The 27,575-nt window shown below is 44.1% G+C and overlaps 2 protein-coding genes across 3 annotated transcripts in view; one reads left to right on the forward strand and one right to left on the reverse strand.

The window, feature by feature from the left end:
* Window positions 1-965: 965 nt before the first annotated feature.
* On the forward strand, window positions 966-9,412 carry HSP90AA1 (heat shock protein 90 alpha family class A member 1; the record flags this gene model as incomplete). 2 transcript variants are annotated; one of them, XM_080345828.1, is made up of 11 exons in its annotated part: window positions 966-1,223; window positions 2,784-2,942; window positions 3,040-3,406; window positions 3,922-4,055; window positions 4,552-4,860; window positions 5,544-5,709; window positions 5,990-6,180; window positions 6,320-6,467; window positions 7,512-7,780; window positions 8,121-8,454; window positions 8,664-9,412. In XM_080345828.1, the coding sequence occupies 10 exons, from the start codon at window positions 2,784-2,786 to the stop codon at window positions 8,771-8,773; spliced, it is 2,187 nt and encodes a 728-aa protein (XP_080201954.1). In that variant the 3' UTR covers window positions 8,774-9,412. The 2 variants fall into 2 exon arrangements, with proteins under 2 accessions (XP_080201954.1, XP_080201953.1); XM_080345827.1 differs by lacking the exon at window positions 966-1,223 and having other exon boundaries at window positions 2,754-2,942.
* A 17,112-nt stretch (window positions 9,413-26,524) lies between these two features.
* DYNC1H1 (dynein cytoplasmic 1 heavy chain 1) overlaps window positions 26,525-27,575 on the reverse strand; it is a 44,137-nt gene continuing 43,086 nt past the window's right edge. Inside the window, exons 77-78 of the mRNA XM_080344804.1 lie at window positions 27,336-27,463; window positions 26,525-26,915 (exon numbers count right to left, since the gene is read on the reverse strand). Of these exons, the coding sequence (XP_080200930.1) occupies window positions 26,787-26,915; window positions 27,336-27,463 (257 nt within the window). The 3' untranslated portion in view covers window positions 26,525-26,786. The remainder of the gene's footprint in view (window positions 26,916-27,335; window positions 27,464-27,575) is intronic.

The following is a 27,575-nucleotide window of genomic DNA, read 5'->3' on the forward strand; positions in this document are numbered from 1 at the left end:
GCCTTTATGCAGGATGGATAAATGTATGTACAAAGGTGTCTGTAGCTGTGCTCTTTGAACATGAAGTGATATTTCCCATAGATTAGATGGCAAAGGCCACATCCAGGCTGCCAATCCCAGTGGGTTTCAGACTTTGGCCTGATAACAAGGAGCACTGGCATCCCTCTCATGTCTAGTATTAGCACATCAATATTTTAAGTTCCTCCACTGCAACGTAAGTCTCCCAAGTTTCTCGGATTTTATTGCTTGACTCTTTAAACCCTGAACAAGTACACAGGGGAAGAGGGGTGGTTTCGCTCAACTTGCAGTCCGATACTTGCTGCGTGAGAAGCGATTTTGTTTTCCCTGATGAAGCAAAACGCTTTACCACTGCATCCCTAAGCTGTGATTCATCCAGCTACACCCCACAAAGCAGACACTTCCCCCCTCAGCATCCCCGGCCCGAGGGGGAAGCAGAGCCGCAGACACCTGCACAACCGGCCTGCGGGAGCCGGGCGGGCACAGCCCAGGGGCTGCGGCTACGACGCGGAGACACAGCCTGAGAGGAGGAACAGCGGCTGCCGCGCCGCACCCCGGTTCTGGGCCCTTCTGCCGCCGAGAGAAGGCGGGGGCGGCCCCGCGGTTTCTAGGCCCTTCTCAGCCCGAGGCGGGGGAATGACCCGCCCGGCCCCGCCCGCTTCTAGGACGTTCTGAGGGGAGCAGGGCGGCCAATGACGTCACCCCATCCCTCCCCCTCAGCGCCGCGCGCGCCCAACCGCCACCCCGGGCAGCCACCGCGCATGCGCGCGCCCGCCGCCCGCCCCCACCGGACTCCCCGCCCGAGCCGGCGGTTGGGCGAATGGGGAGCGCGCGCGTCCGTTCAGCCGCCGGCTCATGCGCAGAGCGCATCCCCACCCTGACTGCTGAGGCGGCGGCAGGCGCCTGCGCGAGACCCGCGCTCTGACGCGCGCCGGTCGCGGACAGCCACTATTGGCTGCGAGAGGCTCGACCCCGCCTCTTAGCGGCGTGGCCGGAGTCTCCGCCCCCGCGCCCCCCACCGCCGCGCCGCCCCCTCCCCCGTGCCTGTCAGTGAAGGTTCCCGATGGTTCTGGAAGGAGGCGGCGCCGGGGGTATATAAACCAAGCGGCCGGCGGGGAGCGCGCACTAGTGGAAGCAGCACCCGTAGGGGTAGAGGCCGCTCGCAGCTTCAGTGAGGAGACCAGCAGCCCTTCCCCCCAGCAAAGGTGAGCGGTGGAAGCGGCTGTAGCGCTGGCCGGTTACACACAAGGGTTGACTCTTCTGAGGAAGCGGTTTGCTTTAAAATCCCAGCGGTTGGTGCACGGCTCTGCCTGGGAGTGTGAGTTGAGGGGGGTGATCGGGAACCGCGTGGTGCAGGACGTGCCTTTTCCCCTTCCGTCCCCGGTGACGGGGGCTCGGAGGGGTAAGCGGGTCTCAGCTCTGGGTATGGTCGAGAAGGGGTGAGGTGCTGATGGTTCAGAGCCCTCATATTTAATTGACGTTTTTTGTGCCTCTGAAGTAAGGGAGGGGATGAAAACCGGCGGGCAGCTCCTCATGGAGGGGGTTCTTCCGCTAGCGGCGCTGGGGGAGGGCGGCTTAAGAGGCGGGTGGAGCAGGGTGTGTTTTTTGAGGGGTATAAATGCAGGTCTGGGGTACAGGGGAGGGGGGGCCTCCGTTCCGAAAGTGTAGTCGCGGGCGGTGGGGGTGGGGGCCATGCGGCGGGGAAGGTTTGCTCCCGATGAATGGGCGCTCGGCCATGACCGCGCAAGCTGGAGGCGCGGGCGGTTCTGGGGGCAGGGGCTGGTCGGCAGCGCACCCCGCTCGGGGGTGGGGGTGGAAGGGGGGGGGGGGGGTGTACGCGCTGCGCGGGGGGGGGGAGGGGGGCGGTGCGGGCGCGGAAGGCTCTGGCAGTTTCTAGAATCTTTCCTGCTGCCGCCTCCCGCCCGCAGGGGGCGCTGCGCGGCGCGCGCGGGAGGCTGCGCGCGCCCGGCGGTTACCGAGCCGCTCAGCGGGCGCACCCGGGAGCCCCTGGATTCGCGTGATTTCTTACTATGTTACCGCTGTAGTTAAGGATTGCGGTGTTGAGCGCGGTCGCTCTCCATTCTGTAGCGGTTAAAGTGGGGTCATGTTTAGAGAGGTTTTCCTTTCGGAGTTTATTCTGTTGTTCCTGAGCCTTGACTCATGCAGAGGGTATCCGAGATAGCGGGTGGCCGCTCAAATTCGGATAATATATCAGGACGGAGTCATGAGGTTGGCCGGACCGCATTGGCACATCTGTTAATAGTTGTGAATAGTATTTCCATCACATAACAGTTCTATGAGTAAAACAGGAGGTAAATGGGAGGAAAGGAATGTATCGTAAATAGAAGTTTACTGTGACTGTCGACTGCAGAGTAATATAAGTAACCTCTCAAATGCTAGGCCCAGGTCTCGGCTGTATTTATTCTTTTTGTAATGTGCAACTGGTCTTTGATGATTAATTTGTAAATTACTAGAGAGGAAAAGTTCTGTGTTACCATAAATGGTGCAAACCGAAATGAATGCAAAGCAAGTCTGTAGTTTAAAACTTGTATCCAGTTTTTGCATTCATGAAGATTTCCTGAATTGTTACTGGTAGAAAACAAGATCTAGGTTGTTTTGTTGTGTGTTATTTGTGTTCCTATGGGGTGGCATTTAAACCATGTATTTAAATAGCTTTATCTCACAACGGTAGTGTCATTGTCTGTGAAAGGATCTGTGTGCCAAGCTGTTCCAGGATGGGATTTCAACTCTGTCTCTCCTTACAGATGCCGGAAGCTGTGCAAACTCAAGACCAACCAATGGAGGAGGAGGTGGAGACATTTGCCTTCCAGGCTGAGATTGCTCAGTTGATGTCTCTGATCATCAACACTTTCTACTCCAATAAGGAAATCTTTCTGAGGGAGCTGATTTCCAATTCATCAGATGTAAGTGTCTTGACTGCTAGATGGGTTTGTGTCAATAGAACTATTGACATTTTTAGAAATAGTCAGGGAATGTTAAAGCTTGTTTCTTTTCTTACAGGCTCTGGACAAGATAAGATATGAGAGCTTGACTGACCCAAGCAAGCTGGATTCTGGAAAAGACCTGAAAATTAACCTGATTCCAAACAAGCATGATCGCACTCTGACCATTGTGGATACAGGCATAGGGATGACCAAGGCTGACCTGGTCAACAACCTTGGTACTATTGCCAAGTCTGGTACCAAGGCTTTCATGGAAGCACTGCAGGCAGGGGCTGATATATCCATGATCGGTCAGTTTGGTGTTGGCTTCTACTCTGCCTACCTGGTTGCAGAAAAAGTGACAGTGATCACCAAGCATAACGATGATGAGCAGTATGCTTGGGAGTCATCAGCTGGAGGATCTTTCACTGTCAGACTTGATAATGGTGAGCATTACATGTTTCTGCTCAAGTATGCTTTCTAAATATTTTCTAGCATTCACATACCTGCCCTGCCTTGAAAAAGATAAGATGTAAACCAGGTAGTACTAGTTGTGTCAGATCAAGCACAGCTGTTCTCTTACTGGTTATGGCTTGAGTAGCTCTTGATACATGACAAGTGAATACCTGGAGTAAATGGTGCATTATAATAAATTCAAAGCAAAGCTTTCAAATATGGAAATATTTCTGTAGGCTCCTACAAGTCCATATACAGAAATGTGAGAGATGACAGGCAAACAGACTAACTCAGTGATAATCTTCATAAGCTTTTTGAAATACATGCTGGGTACAATAAGCTTGATGAAGTGTCTGGAAGGCTGCTTCTGTACACTGAAGCTTATGCTTTCCCAGAGGTGAAGACATTACTGATACAGGAGTGCCTTCCTTAAGAAAGCATATTTTAGAATTAATCACAGCCCACTTGGCTCCTGCACAAGTAAAACTTGTAAACTCCATTCTAGGTGAACCTTTGGGCCGTGGAACAAAAGTCATCCTGCATCTTAAAGAAGATCAAACTGAGTACCTGGAGGAACGGCGGATCAAGGAAATTGTGAAGAAGCATTCTCAGTTCATCGGTTATCCTATTACACTCTTTGTATGTACTTTGCTTGAAATACTAAGTAGTGCCACATCAAAATTAGTGCATTTTTAAAAACAAAGCAAGAGCAGTCCATGGGGTATTTTTTTAGTTGAAAATGTTATGTACGTTATCTAAATCTAGCACTTGCTGAATTGCATTTCTGTTAAATGCAACTTACTTTCCAAAACAAAGTAAACAATGTGTTTTAACATTTTTAGTGGCTTTAACAAGCCAGTAGCATTTTGCCAGATCACTGAGTAAATCAACTGCTGCTTGATACATTAGTGGCAATTCATTGTAATGCAACTCAGTAGCATAAACTACCACAAGCACATGGAAACAAAACATCACTTGTGTTTCAGTAGCTGGAGTGTCTTCTGTTGAGTCTAAGGGGGAAGGGTCACACCATATTCATGTAGTTTCTAGCTTTGTGAGACTGCGAGGTATAAATCAGGGTTGTTAATGATAAAACTTCTGGATTTTTCAGTTCAATTGATGGTCTTGTTTGTAGGTGGAAAAGGAACGTGATAAGGAGGTGAGTGATGATGAGGCTGAGGAAAAGGAAGAGGAAAAAGAAGAAAAGGAAGAAAAAGCAGAAGATAAACCAGAGATTGAGGATGTTGGTTCTGATGAAGAAGAAGAAAAGAAAGATGGAGACAAAAAGAAGAAGAAGAAGATTAAGGAGAAGTACATCGATCAGGAAGAGCTCAACAAGACCAAGCCCATTTGGACCAGGAATCCAGATGACATTACCAATGAGGAATATGGAGAATTCTACAAGAGTCTGACTAATGACTGGGAAGACCATTTGGCTGTCAAAGTAAGTCCTTGTTTTACTTCAGGGATGATTCTGCTTGCCACTAAAGCTGTAAGCCTGATAGGCATGCTGCTGAACTCTTAACGCTTTGCTTTGGATCTTAATGTGATAAGTCGCTTAGGATTTGGGGTGATGCTGTTTCAAACACTTTGTTATGTGAGAGTGACACTTTGTGCTACAATTATTTTGACTACTGTTAAGGTGTTTATAATACTAACTCAATCCATGGTAAAGTGCAGATGCTTTTCCAGTTTGTAGCTTAGTTGTTACTAAATCCTAGTAGCTTTTAGTAGATTACTAAATTAAGTAGGTTTCTAATTAATATGTTTCATTCTTTATATTTGTAGCTTAGAAAATGCCTACAGCCAGAGGGGAAAAGTGGGATATAATTGTTCTTTTTTTTTATGTGTCTGTAGTGGGAGGTGCTCTGAAAAAACACATGTGCTTCCTGAGCTGTGTATACAATAGAGGGAACTGTCTTCTGAGTCAGTCGATTTGTCTGGTAGTGACTGAACAGAACATAGATCTCTCTGGAGAATGTGCTTTTTCTGAGGAACTTGTCTTGCTGACTGTTGAATTTTTTCCCGACATCTCAGATGGTTAAGTTTTGCTTTTTGCATTTGAAGAGCTGTTAAAGGGTTACTGAAGTGAGAGCCTTATAAAATAGTCATCTTGCTTTCTCACAGCACTTCTCCGTGGAGGGACAGCTGGAATTTAGAGCTCTCCTGTTTGTCCCACGGCGTGCACCCTTTGATCTGTTTGAAAACAGGAAGAAGAAGAATAACATCAAGCTGTATGTACGCAGAGTTTTCATCATGGACAACTGTGAGGAACTGATCCCTGAATATCTGAGTGAGTATATTTCAGAGAAAAATTTTCCCAAAATATTAGCAACTGCTTAGCGATTTTTGTAGCTTCCCTTTGTATTTAAAGAAATCTCGAAGGGGAAGACTTCAGTCCTCAAGGGGGCAGATCAGGAAGTGTCTGGGCAGTTAAAAGTACTGCTTATTTGATGTGTAGAATTCTGTAGAAACCATAATTTTTAAAAGGGCAAAGCCATTTGACTGTTCAGTGGTAACCTTGATTTCTGAAATAAAAATCTGGAAATCTAACTCTTACCATCATCTTCCAGATTTCATGAGGGGTGTGGTGGATTCTGAGGATTTACCTCTGAATATCTCTCGTGAAATGCTGCAGCAAAGCAAGATCCTGAAAGTGATCCGGAAGAACTTAGTGAAGAAGTGCTTAGAACTTTTCACTGAGTTGGCTGAAGACAAGGAGAACTACAAAAAGTTCTATGAGCAATTCTCCAAGAACATAAAGGTTTGTATTGTAGTCTTTCTGCAGAATAATGAAGCAGGAGCTATGGATTGTTACACCTGAAATAGTGAACTACTACAGTTTAATATTTATCTAAATGGATCACTTAATAGCTTTTATTTTTTCTCTTGTACTTCCGTAGCTTGGTATCCATGAAGACTCCCAGAACCGCAAGAAGCTCTCAGAATTACTGAGGTATTACACATCTGCATCTGGTGATGAAATGGTTTCTCTGAAGGACTACTGCACTCGGATGAAGGAAAACCAGAAACATGTTTACTACATTACTGGTGAGTTGGTAACAGAAATTGTGTGTAAAGCAGATACATATGTAGGATTATGTTTTGGAAGTAAGAAAACTTTGCTTAGTCAATTTAGAAAGAAACTGCAATTTTTAAGGAAGTGATTAATTGTGTAAAAAGTTACCTTTTCAGTCTCAGTTGCACTGCTTTCCAGAATATCAGTTAGTGTCATTTTGAGGCCATGACACAGGACCTTTATAGCATGTCTCCTGAGAAAACAGAACATGCTATGTAACACCTACCGAACCTCCAGTACTCTACAGTGTTTCCAAAACTTAAGGATGCTGCATAGTGTTAAAACCATGTGAAGTAAAACCATAATTTTGTTGGTTCCTTAACATGGTACAGTTTCCATGAGGACAGCAGAACAGTCTACAGTTACATCAGCAGGGAACACAGCACAAAATTTAAGGCTGGCTGGCTGCTTTAGTGCTAGCTGCTGACATGGGACCTGTACCATTTAATGAGCTCTAACAAAATAGCTCTTTAAGTGTTAGATTGCTCCTGAAATAAAAGGTTCAGTGTCACTGCTGCCACCTTGAGGTGTTGGAGAGTGTGGTTCAGCTGACACACACAAAGGTTGTAAAGGGCCTTAAAAATAGCTTTGTGTTCAGGCTTTAATACTTTTGGCCAGGATTATGTGAATTTTTAAGATCTGATGCTCAAACCGTTTTAACTATTTGGGCATCAGATATGAAGACTTTTTTTCCCAAGCTAAGTGCTGTACAGGGCTTCTTGATTTTTCCTGTTTGGCAGGAATTAAAGACAATTCTAAACTGGCATTCCAGGAAATGTAAATTTATTTTCAAGCAAGATATTACAAGCTGTTACATCAATTTGAAAGGTTTGAGTCTCTTCAAGCCAGCTTGGTCTTCTCAGTAGTTTGTGAACACCTGTTTGGTGCCCCCTTTCTCCTTGCTATGGACAAAAAGCATCACTGGAAGTGTTGCATAGGCTGTTCAGAAAGTGAACAAGCTGCCGTGTTACAGTGTGAGGCTCAAACTACAACTGTGGTGTTCTTGGTTCTTGCAGGTGAAACAAAGGACCAGGTGGCCAACTCTGCTTTTGTGGAGCGTCTTCGCAAACATGGCCTGGAGGTCATCTACATGATTGAACCTATTGATGAATACTGTGTGCAGCAGCTGAAGGAGTTTGAAGGCAAGACCCTGGTTTCTGTAACAAAGGAGGGTTTGGAGCTTCCAGAAGATGAGGAAGAGAAGAAGAAACAGGAGGAGAAGAAAGCCAAGTTTGAAAACCTTTGCAAAATAATGAAAGATATCCTTGAAAAGAAAGTAGAAAAGGTAATTATTAGTAAACTTAAAAAATCAGTTTGTCTATACAAGTTTAATGATCTGAAATAAAGTTGCTGCAGAAAAGGCTCAGCTGTAATGGTATGTTACAATTGCCTTTTCTGAAAGAATCTCTGCAAGATAAGTCTTCGTACAGAGAAGGTGTTTTCTTTTTTTAGTGAAGCTAAGTGCCTCTGTTGTTACCATTGCAAATTCTTTATCTAATGAGTCTTGGGCCACGTGTAGCAGGATTCCAGGGTTGAACCTTGGTTAAATCAGTGGGGATATTAAATGAAGTGTATGTGTTGAATTGCTGAATTACAAAACTTCTGTTCTGCGTTCACTATTCTAGGTTGTTGTGTCCAATCGTTTAGTTACTTCTCCATGCTGTATTGTAACAAGTACGTATGGCTGGACTGCCAACATGGAGAGGATCATGAAAGCGCAGGCATTACGAGACAATTCCACAATGGGATACATGGCAGCAAAGAAACATCTGGAGATTAATCCTGATCATTCCATCATTGAAACACTGAGGCAGAAGGCGGAGGCTGATAAAAATGATAAGTCTGTGAAGGATCTTGTCATCTTGCTGTACGAGACAGCACTCCTGTCCTCTGGCTTCAGCTTAGAAGATCCTCAGACACATGCCAACCGCATTTATAGGATGATCAAACTTGGCCTGGGTAAGTTAGAAACCTGTCCTCTCCAGTAAAAACTCCAGGTGTGGTTATGTGCACTTGCAGGGTGCAGAGTGTCTGGAGGTGACCTTTGGGGCTGCTTTGTACTGGTGGAAAAGGGGGAAATAAATCTCAGATAAGTTCAAGTACTAAGGAGAATAACGCTTGGAGTTCTGGTATTGGCATTAATAGTGGTGCCTCTGTTTCCTGAACAGGCATTGATGAAGATGATACTGCTGCAGAAGAAGCTACTCCAGCAGTGACCGAGGAGATGCCACCCCTTGAAGGAGATGATGATACATCACGCATGGAGGAGGTGGATTAAACCAGTTTACAGGAACTCATGAATGTTTCCTTGGCTAATATGAATAAGTTATATTTTGTATATTATGAATGTTACCTGCCAAAAAAATCTTCGACACTTTTGTCTGCATTCCCTCTTTATATTTATTTTCGAAGATGTTATACCTTTATTTTTGTTACATTGCTTTTTCAGCTGATGTGAGATACAAATGCCATTGAGGGAATATTTTCTTTAACACTGTACAACCCTAAACAGGCAAGTAAGGAGTAGTTATTTTTGTCTGTTTTAGATGGTTGCAGGTGGCAGGGTTTTTTGACTTATTCTTAATTGCCGGAAATGTGGGGAAAGAAGTTAGAAGGATGGTATGACATCGGGGTGTTCAAGTTTGTTTAGTGTTATACAGCTCTTCAACTCTAAGTGTAACATACAGTACCTAGTAACTAGGTATCTATGAGAGCTGAAATGAAATACCTGGGGAAGCTTTAACCCTTTTGCTCCTAACAAGGTCTTGATGTTTAAAGTTGTTTTTTATACTGTTTAAGGATTCTGGATTGCACTCTACCATAGAATAGAATCCACTGTAAATCTCTATTGTGACTTATGCAACTCTGCATGTACAGTTCAAACTTAGAACTGTAAGAATAAAAGTGTTAAGAATGAGTCCTGTCACTGACTTGTCTGTTAATGCTGGGGACAAAACCTGCTTTTCTTCAAAGCATTGGGTGCTGCTTTGGGTTTTGAGTACAGGTGCTGTTGTGTTCAATCTATAGTTAATACTGCATGGTTTGCGTTACCACTACAAACTCTAGTACCAGATAAAAGTAGAAAAGGCAGTTTTTGGAGATCTCAAGACAATTCTAATCTGAAAAAGTGATTGCATTTTTTTTTTAAACTTGGTGAGTGGAGCATGCCCCTTTAAGGTGCAAGCCTGATGTGTTAGCACTAGGCAGCACTACATCATGCTGGCTTCTGAGAAACTGTGAGGTTGTGCTGCATTCTCTTCCTTAGCCTTTCTCTGAGAGAAAGCAGTAAAAGGAGAGAGATTTACAATAAGTTTGTTTAATGAACTTGTGGGGGGTGGGGGGGTAAGGGTGAGTTCTGAGCCTTGTGCCCTGTTCCCTGTTTTGATACAGCTCTCTCTTTCCCAAAACAATATTGGAGGTCTGATCCTCACCTTAAACTTTGATATGACAAGGTGTGTTTCGAATTTTTTTGTAATACGGCAAAAGACCCATTAAGTTTTGGTTGTAGTAGTATCTTGCAGGTATCTTGTACACATGGGCTTCCTGCAAGCTAATAAAAATAGTTGCATGAGGCTGTGGGATCTGAAGGATACTGTGTTTATGACAAAGCATTTCTCAGGGTTGGGCGGGTCAAATATACACTTTGCATAAGGGCAATGGATATTTCTGCTGGCTGGTGAGTGAAGTGACCTTTTGGCAGTCACTTTGAACTGACATTTATGCATATTGGTTTAACTAGACTGCTCACACTAATGCAAATCACTGAGTTGGATATTAAAGTACTGCTTATACAATTGCTTGGAGGCTTCCAGTTTTTCTATGCCCCAGTTGTTCCACCGTGCTTCTATTAGATCATGTTACTTTTCTTCAGAAGGGTAGATAAAGTACCAACAGGAAACAGCACTTTCTTTCAGAATCTAGGTTATGAAAGGAAAGATGCCTTTCAAAATCACTTCCCTTCCACAGTTCACAGATATTACATGCCCTGTCATATGTCTGAAGTTTGTCACAAAGCTTGTTCAAGCTCTTCGTGACTAAAAGAATTACCTTCTTGCACCCACAAATTAGCTTGGAGTCACAGGTTATTACATGTGGGGTATTTGTTTTCCAAAACTGTCCTGTGTCATGTCACAAAATGTCCAAAATCACTTCAAATTATGAATATCTCAGACTGCAGGAGAGTGGTGTTTACTGTGCTAGTGAAAGAAGCAAGGTAAGGTCAAAGTATAGAAACAACTTTTTGGACAGTGAGACAACAGATTTGGGTTCTCTAACTGCCTGGCAGAGGAGCTGGGCAAGATGTACTTGAGCATCACTGTTTCTAGTCTATAGGTGTTCATTCCCTTTTAAGTGACCCAAGTGGAATGAGACACATTCCAACACCTCCTGTGGCCATAGTAACAACTACACTGTTGCTATAGGAATGAGTATGACATCAAATCAGATGCAGTCTTCTGGCTTGTAAGAGCCAGTGCTGACCTGCAGTTTGGTGCGTGGATGACCGGAACTACAATCAGAAGGTGAATGCTTCTGTCAGGGTGATGCTCAAATATTGACAGTTGTCAGGCTGAGAGAATTCAGTAATCTCTTTGGTAATTTCTCCAAAACCTCACTGCCAAAAATTCCTATTCAACAATCTTCCAATTAGTACATTGAGATCTAAAATTTACCGTGACAAAAGATACTTTTCCAGTTGGTCAGTGAAGTGATGGCTCAAGTCTTTCGTTCACATCTTCACTTTCCTCAAAAACTATATTAAGAATTCAAGTGAAACTGGCAGGTTGTCTCCAGGATTTTCTGCAGTGTGAACAAAGTGGTGTTTTGAGTAGTTTCCTGAGTTACACTGCAGAGTCAGACCTTGGCTCTTGCACAAAGGTCACAGCAACAGCAGGCTTTGCTTTGGCAGGGAGTGCAGAGCTCTCATTTACCAGCTTTTTGCCGAATTCCCTAAGTAAGGGCACTGTTATCAAAAGCTCTCTTGCTCAACTACTTGTTGTCACAGTTGACAGTCTTTTTCTCACCTTTTGTTAGTGTTACAACAGTGGATGGAAGTGTTGCAGAGCACCACAGTGGAGTTCATTAAAGGTTGGGTGCCCTGATACAGTAGTAACTTCATTGTTTTCCAGGGCTCTCTGACCCTGTAGAGAGGCTTATAGTGCAGTACTGCTTGGGGCTTACAAGGTCACTTCTAAGCAGAAATCCACAACAGAGGCTGGTACTGATATTAAAATATGTTTCTCCTTATTTGAGCTGCAGGATGGTGGAGCCAACCACTCTGAAGAAGTGATTACAGTAGCACTTGGCACAGCTTGGTGTTCCGCTCCTCCCTTGCCTCCTGGCCATACTGCTGACAGTCAGAGGTGTCATTAAAGTTTAGCAGAACATTTTCCTGTTGATAATGGTCCTTTTGAGGTCACACCAGGATTAAGGCATTGGGATACTGAATTCAGAAGTATTTGATTCTGCTTCTCTTTCTGGAAGGAAACTGCTCCTACGTGTTTGGAACTTTTGAACCTTAGGACCTGTGGTGCTGGTGCCCTGTTGCTCTAGTGAGAGGCTCCCACTGTTGCATGCTGTACACTCTACATTTTGGATGGCAGCAGAAAAGAATAGCTGTCATAGAAATCGCAGCAATCAGTTGATGGATTTCCAAATGTAACAAAGAAAGGAGCAGAAAAAAACATGGGTAAATTCCGTGTGATGAATGAGGGAGGACTTAGTTTTTGAAATAAAAATGCATCTAAAATGTGCTATTGATAGCCCATATACGTAAACACTTATTACAGCATTCATGGCCAATGATATGTCCTGCTGAAGAGTCTGTTCAGGTATTTTGCATTCATTAACAGCTGGCTAAAAAATGCTAATTTATTCAGATTCTTACTATGAATTTGGAAGTCTTAACTAGACAGTAGAAGCTTTGGCAAATAGATCATTTCAGATGGTCGTCTGTCTGTGTGTAAATTAAACTTTTCTCCTGCCAGAATTTGCTTAATAGTGAGGTCACCCTAAAGAAAGAGTGACCTGCATTTCAGACCTACTTGGATGTTTCTGATATGTCATTATGTAGTGATCTCGTTTAAATGTTCTTTACTTTCAACAAAGCAGAGCTCACCTAGGAAACATCTGAATCAGTCATACTGGACAATGTGAAGTGATTTCAGACAAAGGTTTAGTTTTGTGCTAGCAAATGATATAAAACATTGTATTTTTTAAAAAAATTAAGGCAAAAAAAGAAAGAACTGGTGAATAAAACTCCATCCAAGGAATGGCTGGTCCAAGGAAGCGCAGGTGTATCAGGAGAGTGTGCAGTACCCGTGGCAGGAATGGCGTGAAGAGGAGACGGAGGAGACGGAAACGTGCGTTCTTTCACACCAAGGTGCTGTTTCGATGGGGCGACAAGGAAGTGGAGGGTGCGGGGCACGGGGTGTTTGGCTTTGCCACTGCGCAGAGTTCCCCTGATTTGAACCATTAGTCAAGCATTTCATTGTTAGTGCTTTAAAACACACAAGTGTGGTTTCTAAGTGTATTTCACTATGTCCTGTTTTTATGACTGTAAATTGTATCGTTGAGTTGCCTTTCTGTATTAGAAGTCCATTGCAGTTTTTAAAGCAAAAAACCACATTTTTTCCTGAGGAGAGGCTTTTTCAAGTACTGTTCCACGAGTTTTTCCTGAAGCAGAGTTAAAAGGCTGTTAACAGTCTTCTGTTGCAAAGCAGAAGTTACGTAAAAAGAAGCGTAGAGTGATTTATGACATTACATCATTGGTAGTCTCTCCTGCAAAATGCCACCCAAGATTGTGCTCTATTGCTAAAATGCTCCCCAGCATTCTTGCTTTGCGTTTGCTGTCCCCTGTGGCAGATGGTTTTGTGCTCTGGAAGTTCTGTAGGAAACCTCCCACCTGGGTATCTCAGAGATTCCTCTGGTGGGAAAGGGACCTGTTAGCACAGAACTCTCACCTTGCTCACTTGGACTCATTTTATTTTAGTTTCCAGATGCTTGCACTGGTTGCTCAGAAGATGGATCACCTCACGCAGGCTGTAGGATGAATTTCCGTAGGGGTAAACGTCAGAAAGGAATGAAACCTTCACAGGTGCACAGCAAGCCAGAGGCTGTAGATTTCGGAGGTGTTTTCCATTTAGAAGCTCCACAACTAGTTCTTACACCTGGAAACACAGTCCAGCCGGCTACAGAGTCCGACAGTGACGTTTACATGGAACAAGAAACTGATTTTCAGACACCAACAGAAATAATTGGTAAGGAGGCAACTGCTTTTCCTTTAAAATTAATGGAAGTGAATGAACTGTCTCAGAAATCTCCAACTACTGCAGAGTCCCAATTGCCTTCACTCATGGAGATTGAGCCTCCACACGCTGCGGGATTTCTGGAGAACTCTGTTACAGCTGCCCTGCTGCCAGACTGGGACAGTGACATGTGTGAGCAAAGCACAAACGTTTCCAATTCTAGAATGCACTGGTGAAAAATTAAGGACAAAAAACCTTCATGTGCCCAAAACTGGGTATGGCAATAATAACAACAGTATCCACAACACTTGGTCCTGTCATTAATGTCCTGTGAAATTTCTGAAGTTAGCCTTAGGTTCCTTTGTGGAGTGGTTGAAGTCATGTAGTGGAATTAAAGCTTCAAAACTTGTTACGGATAGGGCTGGGTCCTGCTTACTTCATGAAATCCTGTGGTAGATCCATGCTGAATCTGGGCAACTACAGCTAAGGGCCTTGTCAATTTTAGATGATTAAGAGGGACAAAGTCCATCTCATTGTCCCAGTTATTGCTGTTTCTCTTAGGATATTAAAAGAAGTGCTGGTTGATGGGGTTGGGGAGGCCAGGCTTCTGGGAAGAGAGAGCTACCCCCTCCTTCTGACCTCTTGGGGTTTGTTTCCAGGGAAACAGGAGCACAGGCTCAGCTAGATATGGAAATACTCCTTCCTTCCTTGAGTGGGTGATGTGTTGCTATATCACTGATATATTCCTTTTGCCTTGTCTCTCAGGTTGTTACAGAGGCATTTGAGAGTGAGGCTGTAACTTTATGTTGTGCTGACTATTGCTCATTTTCTTGAGGTTCTTCACTGGATAAGCTAGAGTTTGCCATACTAACCCTTTCTAGAGTTAATGACTTAAATGCATTTGCTATTTTTTATTAGTTTGGAACAATATACTTGATTTTAGTAACTTTCTAAAAGTTTAGCAATTTTCAAAAGTAGTTTTGGTCAGAGCCTAGGTATATTGTGGCAGATCTGAAAATGAAGCATTAAGGCATTAGGAAACACACCTCTTGGTCCCATGGTATTCTGTCCATGTGGTCATAAAAGGTATCTGGCATTTGACAGTGCCCTGAGAGAAGTAGAGGCCTTTTTTTATTTTTCTACTGTAAGTTGTGCAAACATGTATGTATACAGCATCTTCATTCCCAGGAGCTCCTAGCTGACATAAGAACTATTATTTCCAGCACTCTCTATTGTAAAATCTGGCCAAATCACTCACATTGCTCCCCATCTTTCTAAAGAACAAAATTCCAGTCGGAGATGCCAGGCTTCATTCCTGAAGCAACGCTGTGCAAAGTGAGAAGGGACAAGGTTCAAGTGCAGTGGGGCTGGTGCTTGTGGGCCCCATCAGTCCTGTTCTGCTCGAGAGAATGAGATACATTCCATGACAGTACAACCCACTCCTGGGCCAGGACATGATGAAAACGCTCTGGGAAGCTGAGCCAAATGTTAAGGCTGTCGCATAAGGCAAATCCCTCAGGGAGGGTGGTGCTGGCTCAGTGAGGACGTTCCTTGCAGATGCTGACTTAGACTCTAACCACTTTCAGCATGGACTGCGGTGCTGGTGACCAGGTGCACTTTTTCAGTCTGAACTTTGATCCAGAGCAGCAGATGATACAGACTGTAACATTCATTGAATGGAGGAATGAGAATTAAAGAGTTTTCTTTCTACTTGGTTTTCCATTAGTCTCCTGTGCTTTTCCTCCAATCTGCTTTCCAGTGAGCAATAAGACAAACCTTATAAATGCCGGTGATTCCCATGCATGGTTCGGCCAAAAATTACTTCTAGGCTTTCTTTTTCTGAAAAATGAGGTAATAGATCTGTTCTGTATCCTGATGTCATTATTGCCTGTCAGAAAAGGTGAATTTTGGGATCCATGGAATATTGATAGAAACAGGGCATGTCTGTACTGTCTTGTTCCCCGAGGGCTGCGGTCGCTCTGAAGACCTGTTAGATCTGTAGGATCCCACACGCTCCAGCCAAAGTGAGGGAGCTCTGTAATTTCAAGCTGAAAAACTTTCAAATTTGTGCTGCTGGTTACAAAGCAGTCCCAGTGTGAGTCTAGGCTGAATGCAAATGCTTCACCTGGAGCTTTTCAGTCTCTGCTGGGCTTACATATCAAGCTCACTGCACGGTCACTGGTGAGAGGGCTGTGTGCACTCCTGAGGTAAAGGGACTTTGAAAGGTTTGCTAAAACTTGCTAACCAGTCAGAAGCAGCTAATTGCAAGAACTCAGCTTAGTCCTCGCTTAGTTTGCAAAGCCCCGGTTAAGCATTTTTGCTCTCCACTCTGTGTGCCTGAACAGCAATATAACCACAATATTTAACAGAAAAGGCTGAAACTGCAAACAAGTGGCTGACTGATGTATCGTATTCCTCAAGTGACGCTGATGCACCCCTGGATGTTCAGTTGGCCTGAGAGGCACTGGAAGTAGCAACTAAAACAAGCAGCAATGCCTTTGGTGTGGGTGTGTGTGGGGATGCGGGAGCTGCTCTATTCAAACCCTCGGCTGTGTTCCAGCCTGCAGAGCACACTGAGCAATCCCTCTGGCAGGCAGACTGCGGCTCACCGGGCGGGTGGGCTGATGTATGTCAGCCTTCAATTCATCTTCACATCCCACTTTCGTCTGATGGTGAAATTATTGATGAAACTGAGCTAAGAGGTGGAATGTATGGTGGCTATTAAAAAAAGAAGTGCATATTAATCACATATAACTGAGGTTTTGTGAAAGAAAGTCTGCGTAACCACACTAACCACCTTCCTTGCCTTCTCAGTATCCTAATTACAAACCCCCAGTCTTGTACCTAAGGCAGTGGCTGAGGGGGACAGAGGCAGCCCGATGCCTCACTCCTACAGCCTTCAAGGAAATAAGGGGATGTAGGTGCTCCAAGAACGTTACTATGAGATACTTCATCTTCAGAACAGCAACAGCCTGTCAAAGATGACAGGATTAAGCATCTAATTTTGATTATTCCCTGTGGCAAATGAAGTAAAACCCCTTTCAGCACAACACAGTGCCATCTTGCATTTTTAAAAAATGTTTTGTACATGGAAGAGATGATTCCTAATGTCTAAATAGCACAAGGAATGCTGGTGTTTGGCTTCATTGCCATACAGCAATTCCAACTGTACTCGAGGATTAAAATTTAGAGACAGGCATTGCCCTCCAAAGACAGCTCATATTAAGGCCAGTATCTGCTTCTGTCAAGGCCTCTGCCAAAATTAATAGACAAAACTCCGCTGCTTCTGATCTTCCTGGAGGCACCCTGTGAATAATCTGTCTTTTTGACTGGCAGCTGAGGGGCGTCAGCAGCAGGAAGAGATGAGCACCTACAGATACAGAGCCACCAGGGACAGGTGGTGGCTGCCTGGGGAAAGGGTGACCCTGGTCCAAGAGTACAGGGAGGAAAAAAGCACTAGAAAAGTGTTGTCTGAGCTCTCCAGTCAGGGTGGAAGCCTGGTCTTATGGAAGGGCTGTGGCCCTAGGGAAAAAGGCTGATCTTGCCTCATCTTGGCCTTTTTTTTTTTGTTATTCACCTTCTTCTGGCCCCACGAAGGAAAAGTATTATTTTCTAGGTTGCTTTGGTTTCAGCCTGTTCCTCAGACTCCAAACCAGAGCTGGAGCAACCAGATGGTTGCAGAGCTGCACATGGAGACCCCAAATCCCCAGTGTGCCCTGTGCTTTTTGCATTCCTTACAGTGAGAGGTTTGCCTGGAACAAGATATCTGTGAGTCGAACATGGTGTGCTTTGAACTGATTCCCCACTCACAGTTCACAGATACAACCTGCAGGATCTTGGACAAATCAGTTTTCCACAGTTTTTCCTCCAGCACATTTCACAGCAGAAACATTTTATCTGTGTACATATAAGCTGACATACTTGGCTGCTCTTTCAAAAAGGTGAAGGGAGTTATTATTACTTTTTTTTTAAGACAGCGATGCATGTGTGATGTATTAGGTGGGCAGGTATAAGGTAGAGGCTGAACTGATCTACTGAGAGAGGCTCACAGTGCTGGCCTCCTGGGCCAGCCATGGGTAAGAAGAGGAAGAATTAAAAACAAGAGTTAAATAAGTTAAAAATGCCTTTAAAAGCAAGAGTCACCTCAGTTCTCCTCTGGTCACAAAGCCTGGACTTGGGAAATCAGGGCTACCTGGGGCTGGCACAAGGCCTGTGTAGGGTTAAGCGCTATCCTAGGAGTGACAAGTTCAGTAAATGGTTGCAATAAACAGCTTAAGTGAGCATTTCTGTGCCTCTGTAACCATCTGCCACCCTCCTTGTCCCTTCTGCACCAACCGAGCAGGGCTGGAAGCTGCCCGGGTTTGGTGACAGCATCACTTGTGGCTTTGGAAAATGGAACCCCCGAATCTCCCTCAGTGACCTGTTGTGTGACTGTACCTCTGCTGCCAGGTGGGTGCTGGCGGGGGGTTCCCTGTGCCCTGGCCTGGTCTCAGCCTTACAGCCAATATTGCATCTGTAATTCCTCACAGACCAACCGTTCCCTCGAGCCCCAGGTGCTGAGGCCTGGTTGGTAACACCTGTTGCCTGCAAAGCATCAGTAGGTCATTTTGCACAGGCTTTTGTGGGAGAAGTAAGTCAAAGCCATGTGTTTGGATTAAGGGTGATGACTGTGTGTGTTCGTTCAATGCAGCTGGTACTGCAGGCACTGACACAGCCCTTCTTAGCTCCCACCTCAGCAGTGGGAAGCGTTTTGTGAGGCTTTTTGCTGCTCTGGTTTTGTTTTGCAAGTGGTTGGAGAATCCAAAGAGAGGGAATAACCATCAGATTGTCATGGCCTGGGCAGAGCAGGTAAGGAGGTGGCAAGGGAGGCAGTAGGGAAGAAAAGAGGCGTTTGCAATAGGGTGTAGCTCAGCTGGTGGCAGAAGTGGGGTGCAAGGCTCGAGGAGTTTGTGAGCTGCTCCCAGTGCAGCTGCTGTCACTGTCACCTCCGCAGGGGCTGGCTCCTGCTGTCTTTGGAGTGACAACCTGCTGCTGGCTCCGGAGCCGAGAGGCGCCTGTTTCACTGAGGCTTTTATACTCATTTTAAAATTAAGCTAAACCAGTAGGACCTTCTACAATATGTAGGGAGATGCAAGAAAGCCAGGTAGGAAGGGAATAATGGGAAGAAGAGGAATTTGATGTGGAAAAGTAAAAATCATTATTCTTCATTTCCACATAAAAAGGACGAGAAGAAGGGGAATGGAGGCACGGCAACTAAAGGGTCAAATCAAGTTTACTTATTTGTGAAAAATGGGCTTGAGTCATAGGTCTCCAGTAAATCTGCGAAAATACTATTCCTTGTATTTCAAAATAGCAAAATTGAGTTTTTTTCTTAGTGAGTGATGGCAAGTAAGGGTGATGGTATCTAAGTCCTCCAAATCATACATAATGGCTTGTAAATGATTAAGGGAGATGTTTAGAAAGCATTGTGTGTCCAAACACAGCTCTCCATCCAACTGGCAGGAGATCATCTGCCACAGCAAATCAAGCGGCAGAGGTGGCTTTCCCTCGACTACTGTCTGTCTTCTGTCAGCCTGAAGGTCGTGTGAGTGAAATGGGGTTAGAAACAGTAAACGGGTGAGAGCGGATGGGGAGCATTGCATCTCTGGCCACCAGGCCTTGCAAACTCAACTACAGATGTGTGGGCATGTCTGTGCATGTATGGGCTTTATTTATATTTTTATATATATATACTTAAAGAAATGCAGTGACTAAAGGACTCAAACTACCATGCTATGTTGTGCATATGTGCTGCAGACACGCAGTCATCTCTGGTGGACACAATGTGAAGAACAGTCTGGGGTCTCCAGAAGTGGCCCAAAGCGCTTTCACAGGAGGATGTTACTCTCTTTTTCCTTGCTTCCCTCACGTCTCTTTTTGCAAGAGGGAAGTCTCCAGGCTGGGGCAGGTGGAGGCAGAGGTGGGGCAGCCGGGGCCCCAGCCCATAAAGCTGGAGGAGGGTGAAGGAGCTGGGAGCAGAATGGCCTCAGCTGAGAAGAACCAGTGGTGGAGGAAGAGACGTGGGGCTGGGCAGCCCATGGGTATGGGGAGCAGGGAGCACCCTGTATCAGAGCCCTGCTGGGGGCTGAGTGTGTGTGTGGGGGGGCTGGGACAGGGGGCTGACTCTCATCATGGCTTTGCATGTCCCTCTCTAGTCTGGTTTGCTGTCTTGAGTACAAATACCTCTTTGAGGGTTCAGAAAACATGCACTGCCTTTAAAAAGAATATTAAAAAAAACCCACCAGTTTACAAAGTATAAGCTTATTTAAAAATATATATATTTTTTTTTCCTCAGGCTGCATGAAGGACTAGTGAATCAAGTCATTGTATTGGTAGAAGACATTGGCTTCTTCTTGTTTGTTTTTAAACAGAAGCTGCCTATGAGAACTTAACACAGACTTTGTGAAGGGTTGACCAGCTTTTTTAGCATGAAGGGAGGCACCACATCTGGGCAATTTATCTCTGAGAAGATTTTTCTCTAATGTGTTTTCCTACTGTCTGTCTGTTTTATTAGATGCTCAGAAAATGAAGGATTCTGTTAAAAGCCCAGACCACATAGAAAGACTGGCACGTAAATACATGGTAACTTTTTTCTAATTGCTGCTTCTTTATCTCCCTGTTAAAGTATAATTTAGAAAGTGTTAGCTGCTTTGTCATTAGTCTGATAGTGCAGCCAGCTGTGCTAGCAAAGAGTGCATGAAGAACAGGTGTGAATGAATTAATTCAAATGGTATCACCTGCAAAGAAAGAGAAAGGGAGGGAGGAAGCTGTTCCACTCCTGGGCAATACGGGGGCTATGAGTTTGTAAGGGCTCTTTAGCAAGAGCTTCAGAAAAAAATGAGGATGTAGTTTTAGTCATTTATCTGCAGTTACATTTCTGAGATATAGGCTCTGATTTATAAAAACAAACCCACCAAAAGCAACGAAATAAACAAAACCTCAGTGCAAATCAAAAAGTATTTTTAAAAGTTATTTACAGACCTGGAATAACTGTTCCTAGCAAATGCAAGGCATGTTCTGAATAGCTTCCTATTGTACACTTTTTCCTATGGTGGGGTGGGGAGACTTCTGTTTTTCCCTCATGTCTCACTAGTACAACCCCACCAGCACTACAAAAGTGAGATATTTGAAAAGATGAACTGGCCCTGGACGGGAAAGCTTTGCAGAAACACAGCATCTGCAGTTTGTATAGAACTTCAACCTGAAGCTGCGGTAACTTCTGCCTGGAGTGACATTCCTTTCCCTTCCTCTGCAGCAGAAGTGTGTAGTGGAGTCGAGTACGGAGTCCGAGTCTGAGTCCAGCGCAGAGGTAAGGCCTGGCTCTCCGAGGCATTTTGGTGGTGATGGTGTTTCCTGATGAGCGTCCAGCTCTTCCCTCCCTTCAGTCTCAGTAGGGATAGTCTGAGGCATGGTTGGGGTTGTTGGGTTTGTGGTCTTGAAAGGAAATGGGAGAGAGAAAGAAAGAACAAAACAGAACACCACAAAACCCTAAACCCAACACTCATCAGGCTCTTCCTTACAGCTGTTATTAGTTTTAGCAAAGTTGTTTCTGGGGGTATGAGGCAGGGAAGTGCTGCCAGTGTTTCAGGTAGGCAAATGTAGCATAAAGTGCTATGAAGTGCTTAAATCCAAGCTGAGTTGTCTTTCTGCACTCTGGGTGGAGAACTTCTACCTTCTGATTGTCTGTTTTGGATGAGACTGAGAGAGTACCTCTCTTGCTTTGGCAGTTACTTATATACATTGGTAATTTACTGAACGTTGTTCTGTCAAATGAGTGTGTTTAATGTTGATGAAAAAAACCTGATTCTGGAGTGGAGAAAGAAATAATTTGTGGTTAAGAGTCTTCGGAACTGATGCTTGCTGTTAGCCCATGTGAACTGCTGTGCGCCATGGCTTAGACAGGCTGTCTGCCAGGAACCTGCCACCACTTCACCTTCCAGAAAGCACAAGGGAAAGCTTGAGATTTCCATTCCCCTTCTGGGAGAAACAAGACTGGAAGTCCGGCTGGACTGCAATGGCTGGGCTGGGGCTTGCAAAGGTGCCAGCCTGGACAAGAGCCGGCTGTCCTCACTGAGGGTGCTGAAGCAGAAGCTGTTTTTCTTCACTGCCCAGTACAACCCATGGGCTTTGTGGAGATGCCTCTGTGTCCCTGAACCAGCACAAGAGCACACGGTCGCAGATGGGCTCCTGTGCTGAAGTCTTCAGGTTCCTGTGGTGAGGAGCCCAGATCTGCCAAGTCCAGCTTTGCATCAGCTGGGCTCAGACTTTCCTTCCCCACGGGAAGCAGCTCAGCAATGACTGGCAGCTTGTTTTCTGAGCAGCTGTGGTGGATCCTAGAGGAGCCCTTCCCTTGCAGGAAGCCTTTTCCCCTCGGTGTGGCTGCTTTGTACGTGTGGTTTGCTTTTAAAAGGGAGTCTCGCTACACAGTGCTTTTTTCTTAATGCACTTCTCAAGCATAAATTCATGAAGAAACTTTTCTGCCCAGGTCTGGACAAGTACATGTTTAACCACATGAGGAAAAGAAGCCTGAAACGTCAGTGTAACAGCAGCGATACTGAGGCTAATTGGAAGGACTCTGTTTAACTATGTTAGTTACAGAACTCTTCAAAGTACAGCAAATTTGTAATAAGGAAGGATTTCAGGTCAACCCTATGTAAAAGAATAAAAAGGGACTGAGTGGGAGGGAAGCTGTCTAAGTTCTGTTTTGCCTACTATTACTTAAATACTGACTTGGTTTATTTGTTCTCTGTACCAAAGTTTTAAGTGCATTGAGACTTGTCACAGCTCCCCTCAGTCTCTCTGTTTCAGGCTAACTTTACCAGGCCTTTAACAGTTAGACTGAGATATACTTTTTTGCTATCTTTTAGGAAGGGGATAATCTGGCTTCCTCTTCACTAGGATTTTTACTTCCTCTGGTTTTACTTAGATCAGTAATTCATAGGAAGGTGCTCTATAAACCTGTTAACTTCTCTTAAATAGGTCATGCCTAGCCCACTTGCTGCAAGACTCAAGAAATCAAGGGACTCCGGGGGACTGCAAGTAGGTCTGGTTATTGTGCAGCAGCCTTGTTCTCAGTGTAGCACCCAAAATTTAAAATATAGGTGGGAATGTGTGGATAAACAGAAACTTCCACAGTGAGTCTGTGACTTATATTGTAAGTGGTTTTAAAGGCCACTTTGTTGCCTCTTCTGTGTGTGTTGGGTATTTAGAAAGTTCTTTATTTTAGTTTTTAGATCCTTATGATGGTGATTCAGAAGATGATACATCTGTTCACTCTGACTGTAGCTTGACTTCTTTAAATAGTATAAGAGTTGCACCATGGGCGAACAGTGCCCCAAAAGCAATGGCTCTGGAGGATGCTGATACTTCAGAAGATGGAGAGTCCATCCCTAAACCTCCAGACTGGCTCTGCCCAGCAACAAAAGCCAGTGGCATTCAGACAGTAAATGACTGTAAAGACCCTCTGGAACTTCCCAGCCAAGAGAGGGATTTCCAGAGAAGCCTTTTGCAATCATCTGAGCTGACTAGAGCCACAGAAGCATTTACCTCCATGTGGGTGACACCGGACCATTCCTTACTGCTGAGTGTTAACCCTTCAGCCTCTGCGGGTCTCCTGGCAAGCCCTGGTGACAGTGCTCCACAACCCACACCAGCAGCTGACTGTGATGGCACATCGGCCAAACAGCTCCTAATTAAAAGAAAACGAGGGATGTCCATTCCAGAGAGTGCTAGTGAAAAGCTAAGAAGAAAGAAGTCCCGTGCAACTTGATCTGAGGTATGAATAAATCACTGGGTGAACTACTCTGAGGAATGAACCTGGTAGAGATTTCTTTTGCAGATGGTACCTGAACAAGCATTAAACAAACCTGTTACAAATGCAGCTGCACTGTGCACTGCAGGCTTTGATCTCCACCTGAAATACAGAATCAACTAAATAAGCTTGTGCAGTGGTTTAAGTGAAGACTAGCTAAGGCAAGCCCACAGAATCACAGCTAAGATTTGTGCCTGGGTGGGACTTCGGTGCCTGAGCCTCCCAAAGTATCAGTCTATCTGCTTTCTCTGGTACCTGGAGGCACCTGCTCAGCTTCAGCATAATTTCAAAAAAGTATTACAAAGGTTTGCTGAGGAGGGAAGGAAGAATGACTGCAAGGTTGCAATTGGGTTCCAGTATCTGTAGCTCACCTCAGGCTGACTTCATGTTGGTGTTTGGTTTGTTATGAGGGAAGTAGCTGGATGGTGAATGATCCTACAGGTATGACTGCAAACAACTGAATTGCATTAAATTGAACTGCCTGCAACTAAAGGCAAACTAGCTTTTTGTTTTGTTTTCCTCCCTTCAAACAGGGAGAATCTGATTTGTGCTGATTCTGTGTCTGTTCCTACCCATGTTGAACAATGTTTTAGGTACAGCCTTGGCATACCTGCCAGTTTAGAATTTAAGTGAGGTCATTTATGAGCTGCAGAAGTGGTGCACATAGGTAGGAAGCCAGTAAGGCAGCAAAAACGATTTCTGATCTCCCTCTCTTGCATGGCAATTTCTTTTATCACCTTTAGAGTCCAGGTAGACCATTTATGTGGAACTACTATCTATAAAAGTAGAATGATAGCTTGAAACACATGGGTACCATTTACTTTGAAAGCATTCATTCTGTATGACTGGCAGAGGTTTTTTTTTTAATGTGCGGTTTCTTTTGTAAGGTAGAAAGCCTTTCGAAATATTATTCAACTCTTTCATTAAGGGCTGCATATTTATTTTATTAAAGCAGCTTTGGGGATAAGGGTGAAAGCAATCTGAAGATAGGGAGATGTTTTTGTAATCAGTTTGGAAATAAACTGCTTAGTAAGATTCAGAGGCCTTTGCCCCAAGATACGAGCTACTGTGCTTCCTTCTGATTTGCCCCAGTGGCAAATAACATTGCAGTGAATACTGTGAAGTCAATTGCAAAAAAACCCCTTTGCAGCTGTAGATCTGTGTGTACCCCAAACTAGGCCACAGGTCTCTCTGGAATTGAGACTTGTGAAAAATATGACACTGATGCAGCCAAGCCCTTCATACCCTTTTAAGTCTGAGCTGTCTATGGAATGGTTTTTCTCAACCACCTCAGGCTAAATAAAACTGAACTACTGAGAAATAAGTTGAAGGGTAAGCCACAGGGGCAGGATATATTCAGACATTCAAAGTCTGCTTATTCACCGTGAGAATCCAGCTGTGGGTTAACTTCTGAACTGAAAATGCACCTTTTGTTAATTCAGGTCTAATGCAGAGGTTGGCGTATGAAAAGCTGAATAGTTTAAGAAGTTCTAGCTACTTCAAGCATATTTGACACTCTCTTGATCTCATCATGTGTACTTGCTAATAGGTGGCACTGGTTTAACTGAAGATTTTTCTAGTAGCTGTAATCTGGTACTGCAGCCCCAGTACTGAGCTATGCACAAAAAGTAGTTGCTGAAAGTTAGGTGCATCTCAGCTGAGCTGCTAGTAGCTACAACTTGGACATATTTCAGCTATACTTCACATTGCAACTGGTATCCAGAGCACACTGCTAACAGGAGGAGGTCTGCTTCCCTACTGTACAGTGTATTTCAAATGATCCTGGTGGGGGTGACAGTATGAATTCCAGGTACTAATATTCTGCTAACAGAAATGAAAGCAACTCCTAGAAGCTGAAACAGAACCAGGACATCATGTTATGGTTAAAAACCGATCTTGGACAATGCATGTAGCTCCCATCTCTGTTGTGTGAGAACTACAAGCAGCAAAGATTACATGATGCATTGATCTGGGATTCATTCTTTGTAAGATAATAAAACCAGGCAGGGCAGTTCGACCTACAGAAAGGAGCTACAAAACGTTATGGAGAGGGTAGACAGCAAGCGTTCTCTCTTCCGGTAACTAGTAGGCATCAGCTGAAACAAGCCACCGAGGCAGGCTGAGATAAGAATTCTTCCTCCCAGCACTGGTCCATGCAGTAGAACCACTTACCAGAGAACCAATATTAGAGTTGATGCAAGTCCAGAATGTCACTGCTTTCCTAGGAAAAATTGCTGGAGGGAAGGAGCTTCTGAGATTTCTGTTTTGAGACTGAAAAGCTATGTACCTGTATTCTGCACAGGCATCTTTGAACACTTGATATTAGACACTGTGAGCGAGGACGGTTGTTCTGGCAGGATGGTCAGAAGAGCAGAAATGCTCACCTGATGAACTTAAGGTCAGAGAAGTCAAGTGGATGCCCAAATCACTACAGCAACCCATCTCTCTTGATTTGGTAACAGTTGGTCACATGTGTCTGAAGTAAGACTGTAACACCTTGTTTAAGTGTTTAATACTATCCTCCTGGGCTTAACTAGACATGAAACTGGAGCCTTATCTCACCATAAAAGCAGCTTAACAGTGAGGAAGCCCCACGGGTCAACAGAAGACAGTCTTTTTTAGGATACTCTAGTTTCTGAATGCATCTCAGCAGCTGTGTAAATGTACATTATTTCAAGCAAGAGTCAGTTCTTTGCAAATAATTCATGTTATGTCATCAGATATGTCAGGCTTTGTGTATTTCTGCAGTGAAGACTTAGCTCTAAGGTTCTTGTTACTGGAGGTTTGCTGAACCAGCTGCTGAGTGAGCTGTGTGAAGGTTAACAATATGCTTGAATACTGACTCACTTGTTGTCCTGGTGACACTTGTTATTCCCTCAAAAGACCATAGGCATAGTTTTCCAGACAAAAAAAAAAATCACCACAGGAATTAGATTTCCACAGAGTCAGAAGTCTTGCTACAGGTTTTATTTTATATAGCATGAGCCATCAAATACCACATCTACTATTAACTGTCTAAAAATCTCATCCAATTTTCCTTCAAAGAACTCTAGCCTATCAGCTTTCCAATGCACTGTCCTCATTCTTCCTAGTCAACTTAACACAAATCCATCTGACAACCTGACCAGGTTACAAAGATATGGGTGAATACTACATAGAAGACTGACAATTACTACAGCATTACCAATGAAAACAAATCACTCAGTGCAGAGAACCGCAACACCACGTTCATAAAAGCTACGAGGATCTTCCTTGGTAGCAATTTCGAAGTCAACCGTGAAAATCAGATCAGCACGAGTGAAGTTCAGATAAACTGGTAAAGTAACCTGGGGAAAAACAGAAATACAGAAGAGTTGTGCAATATAGCTGAAGAGTATATTAAGTTTCTATAAGACTACACAGTATTTATGAGAGAGGAATTTAGTCTCAGATAACTTAATACTCAAAATATGAGAAAAACCTCAGGCTTAATAAATTCACCTACAGTGCAACCTTCTTTATAGGTATAAATTCAAGTTTTGGCCTGAACAGCATTAGTATTTTTAGATGCTTCTCTCTTTATCTACCTGTAAAGGAAAGACCTAGTCAATGCTTGGTCTGTTTGCTGCTAGCTCAGAATTTAGGTACCAGCTGACACTGAGAATAATAGAAAAGAACAATTTCATTTGTGGTGCTCAATAAAAGTATCCATAAAGTTTCTGAAAAAAAAAAGACTACATAGATCTAATGATCTTATCAATACTTACAACATTTGCTTTTTTATCAGCATTTGTCTGCTTGATCCAGCGAAGCTGTGTAATGGGCAGTACAGTTGAAATAGCATTCGAAAGTGACAGCTTGTTGTTACTGCATGTAGCTCCCTGAAGCTTCAGGCCTGTAAATTGAAATATACTTTAGAGTTCTCAGAGCTTGCATACATTCAGATGAAGATTGTCTCCCTACGTGACATTTAATGGCTAAGTCGACTAAATGAGAGGTGTTCCATA

Source organism: Nesoenas mayeri, assembly GCF_963082525.1.
Source record: "Nesoenas mayeri genome assembly, chromosome: 5".
NCBI lineage: Eukaryota > Metazoa > Chordata > Aves > Columbiformes > Columbidae > Nesoenas > Nesoenas mayeri.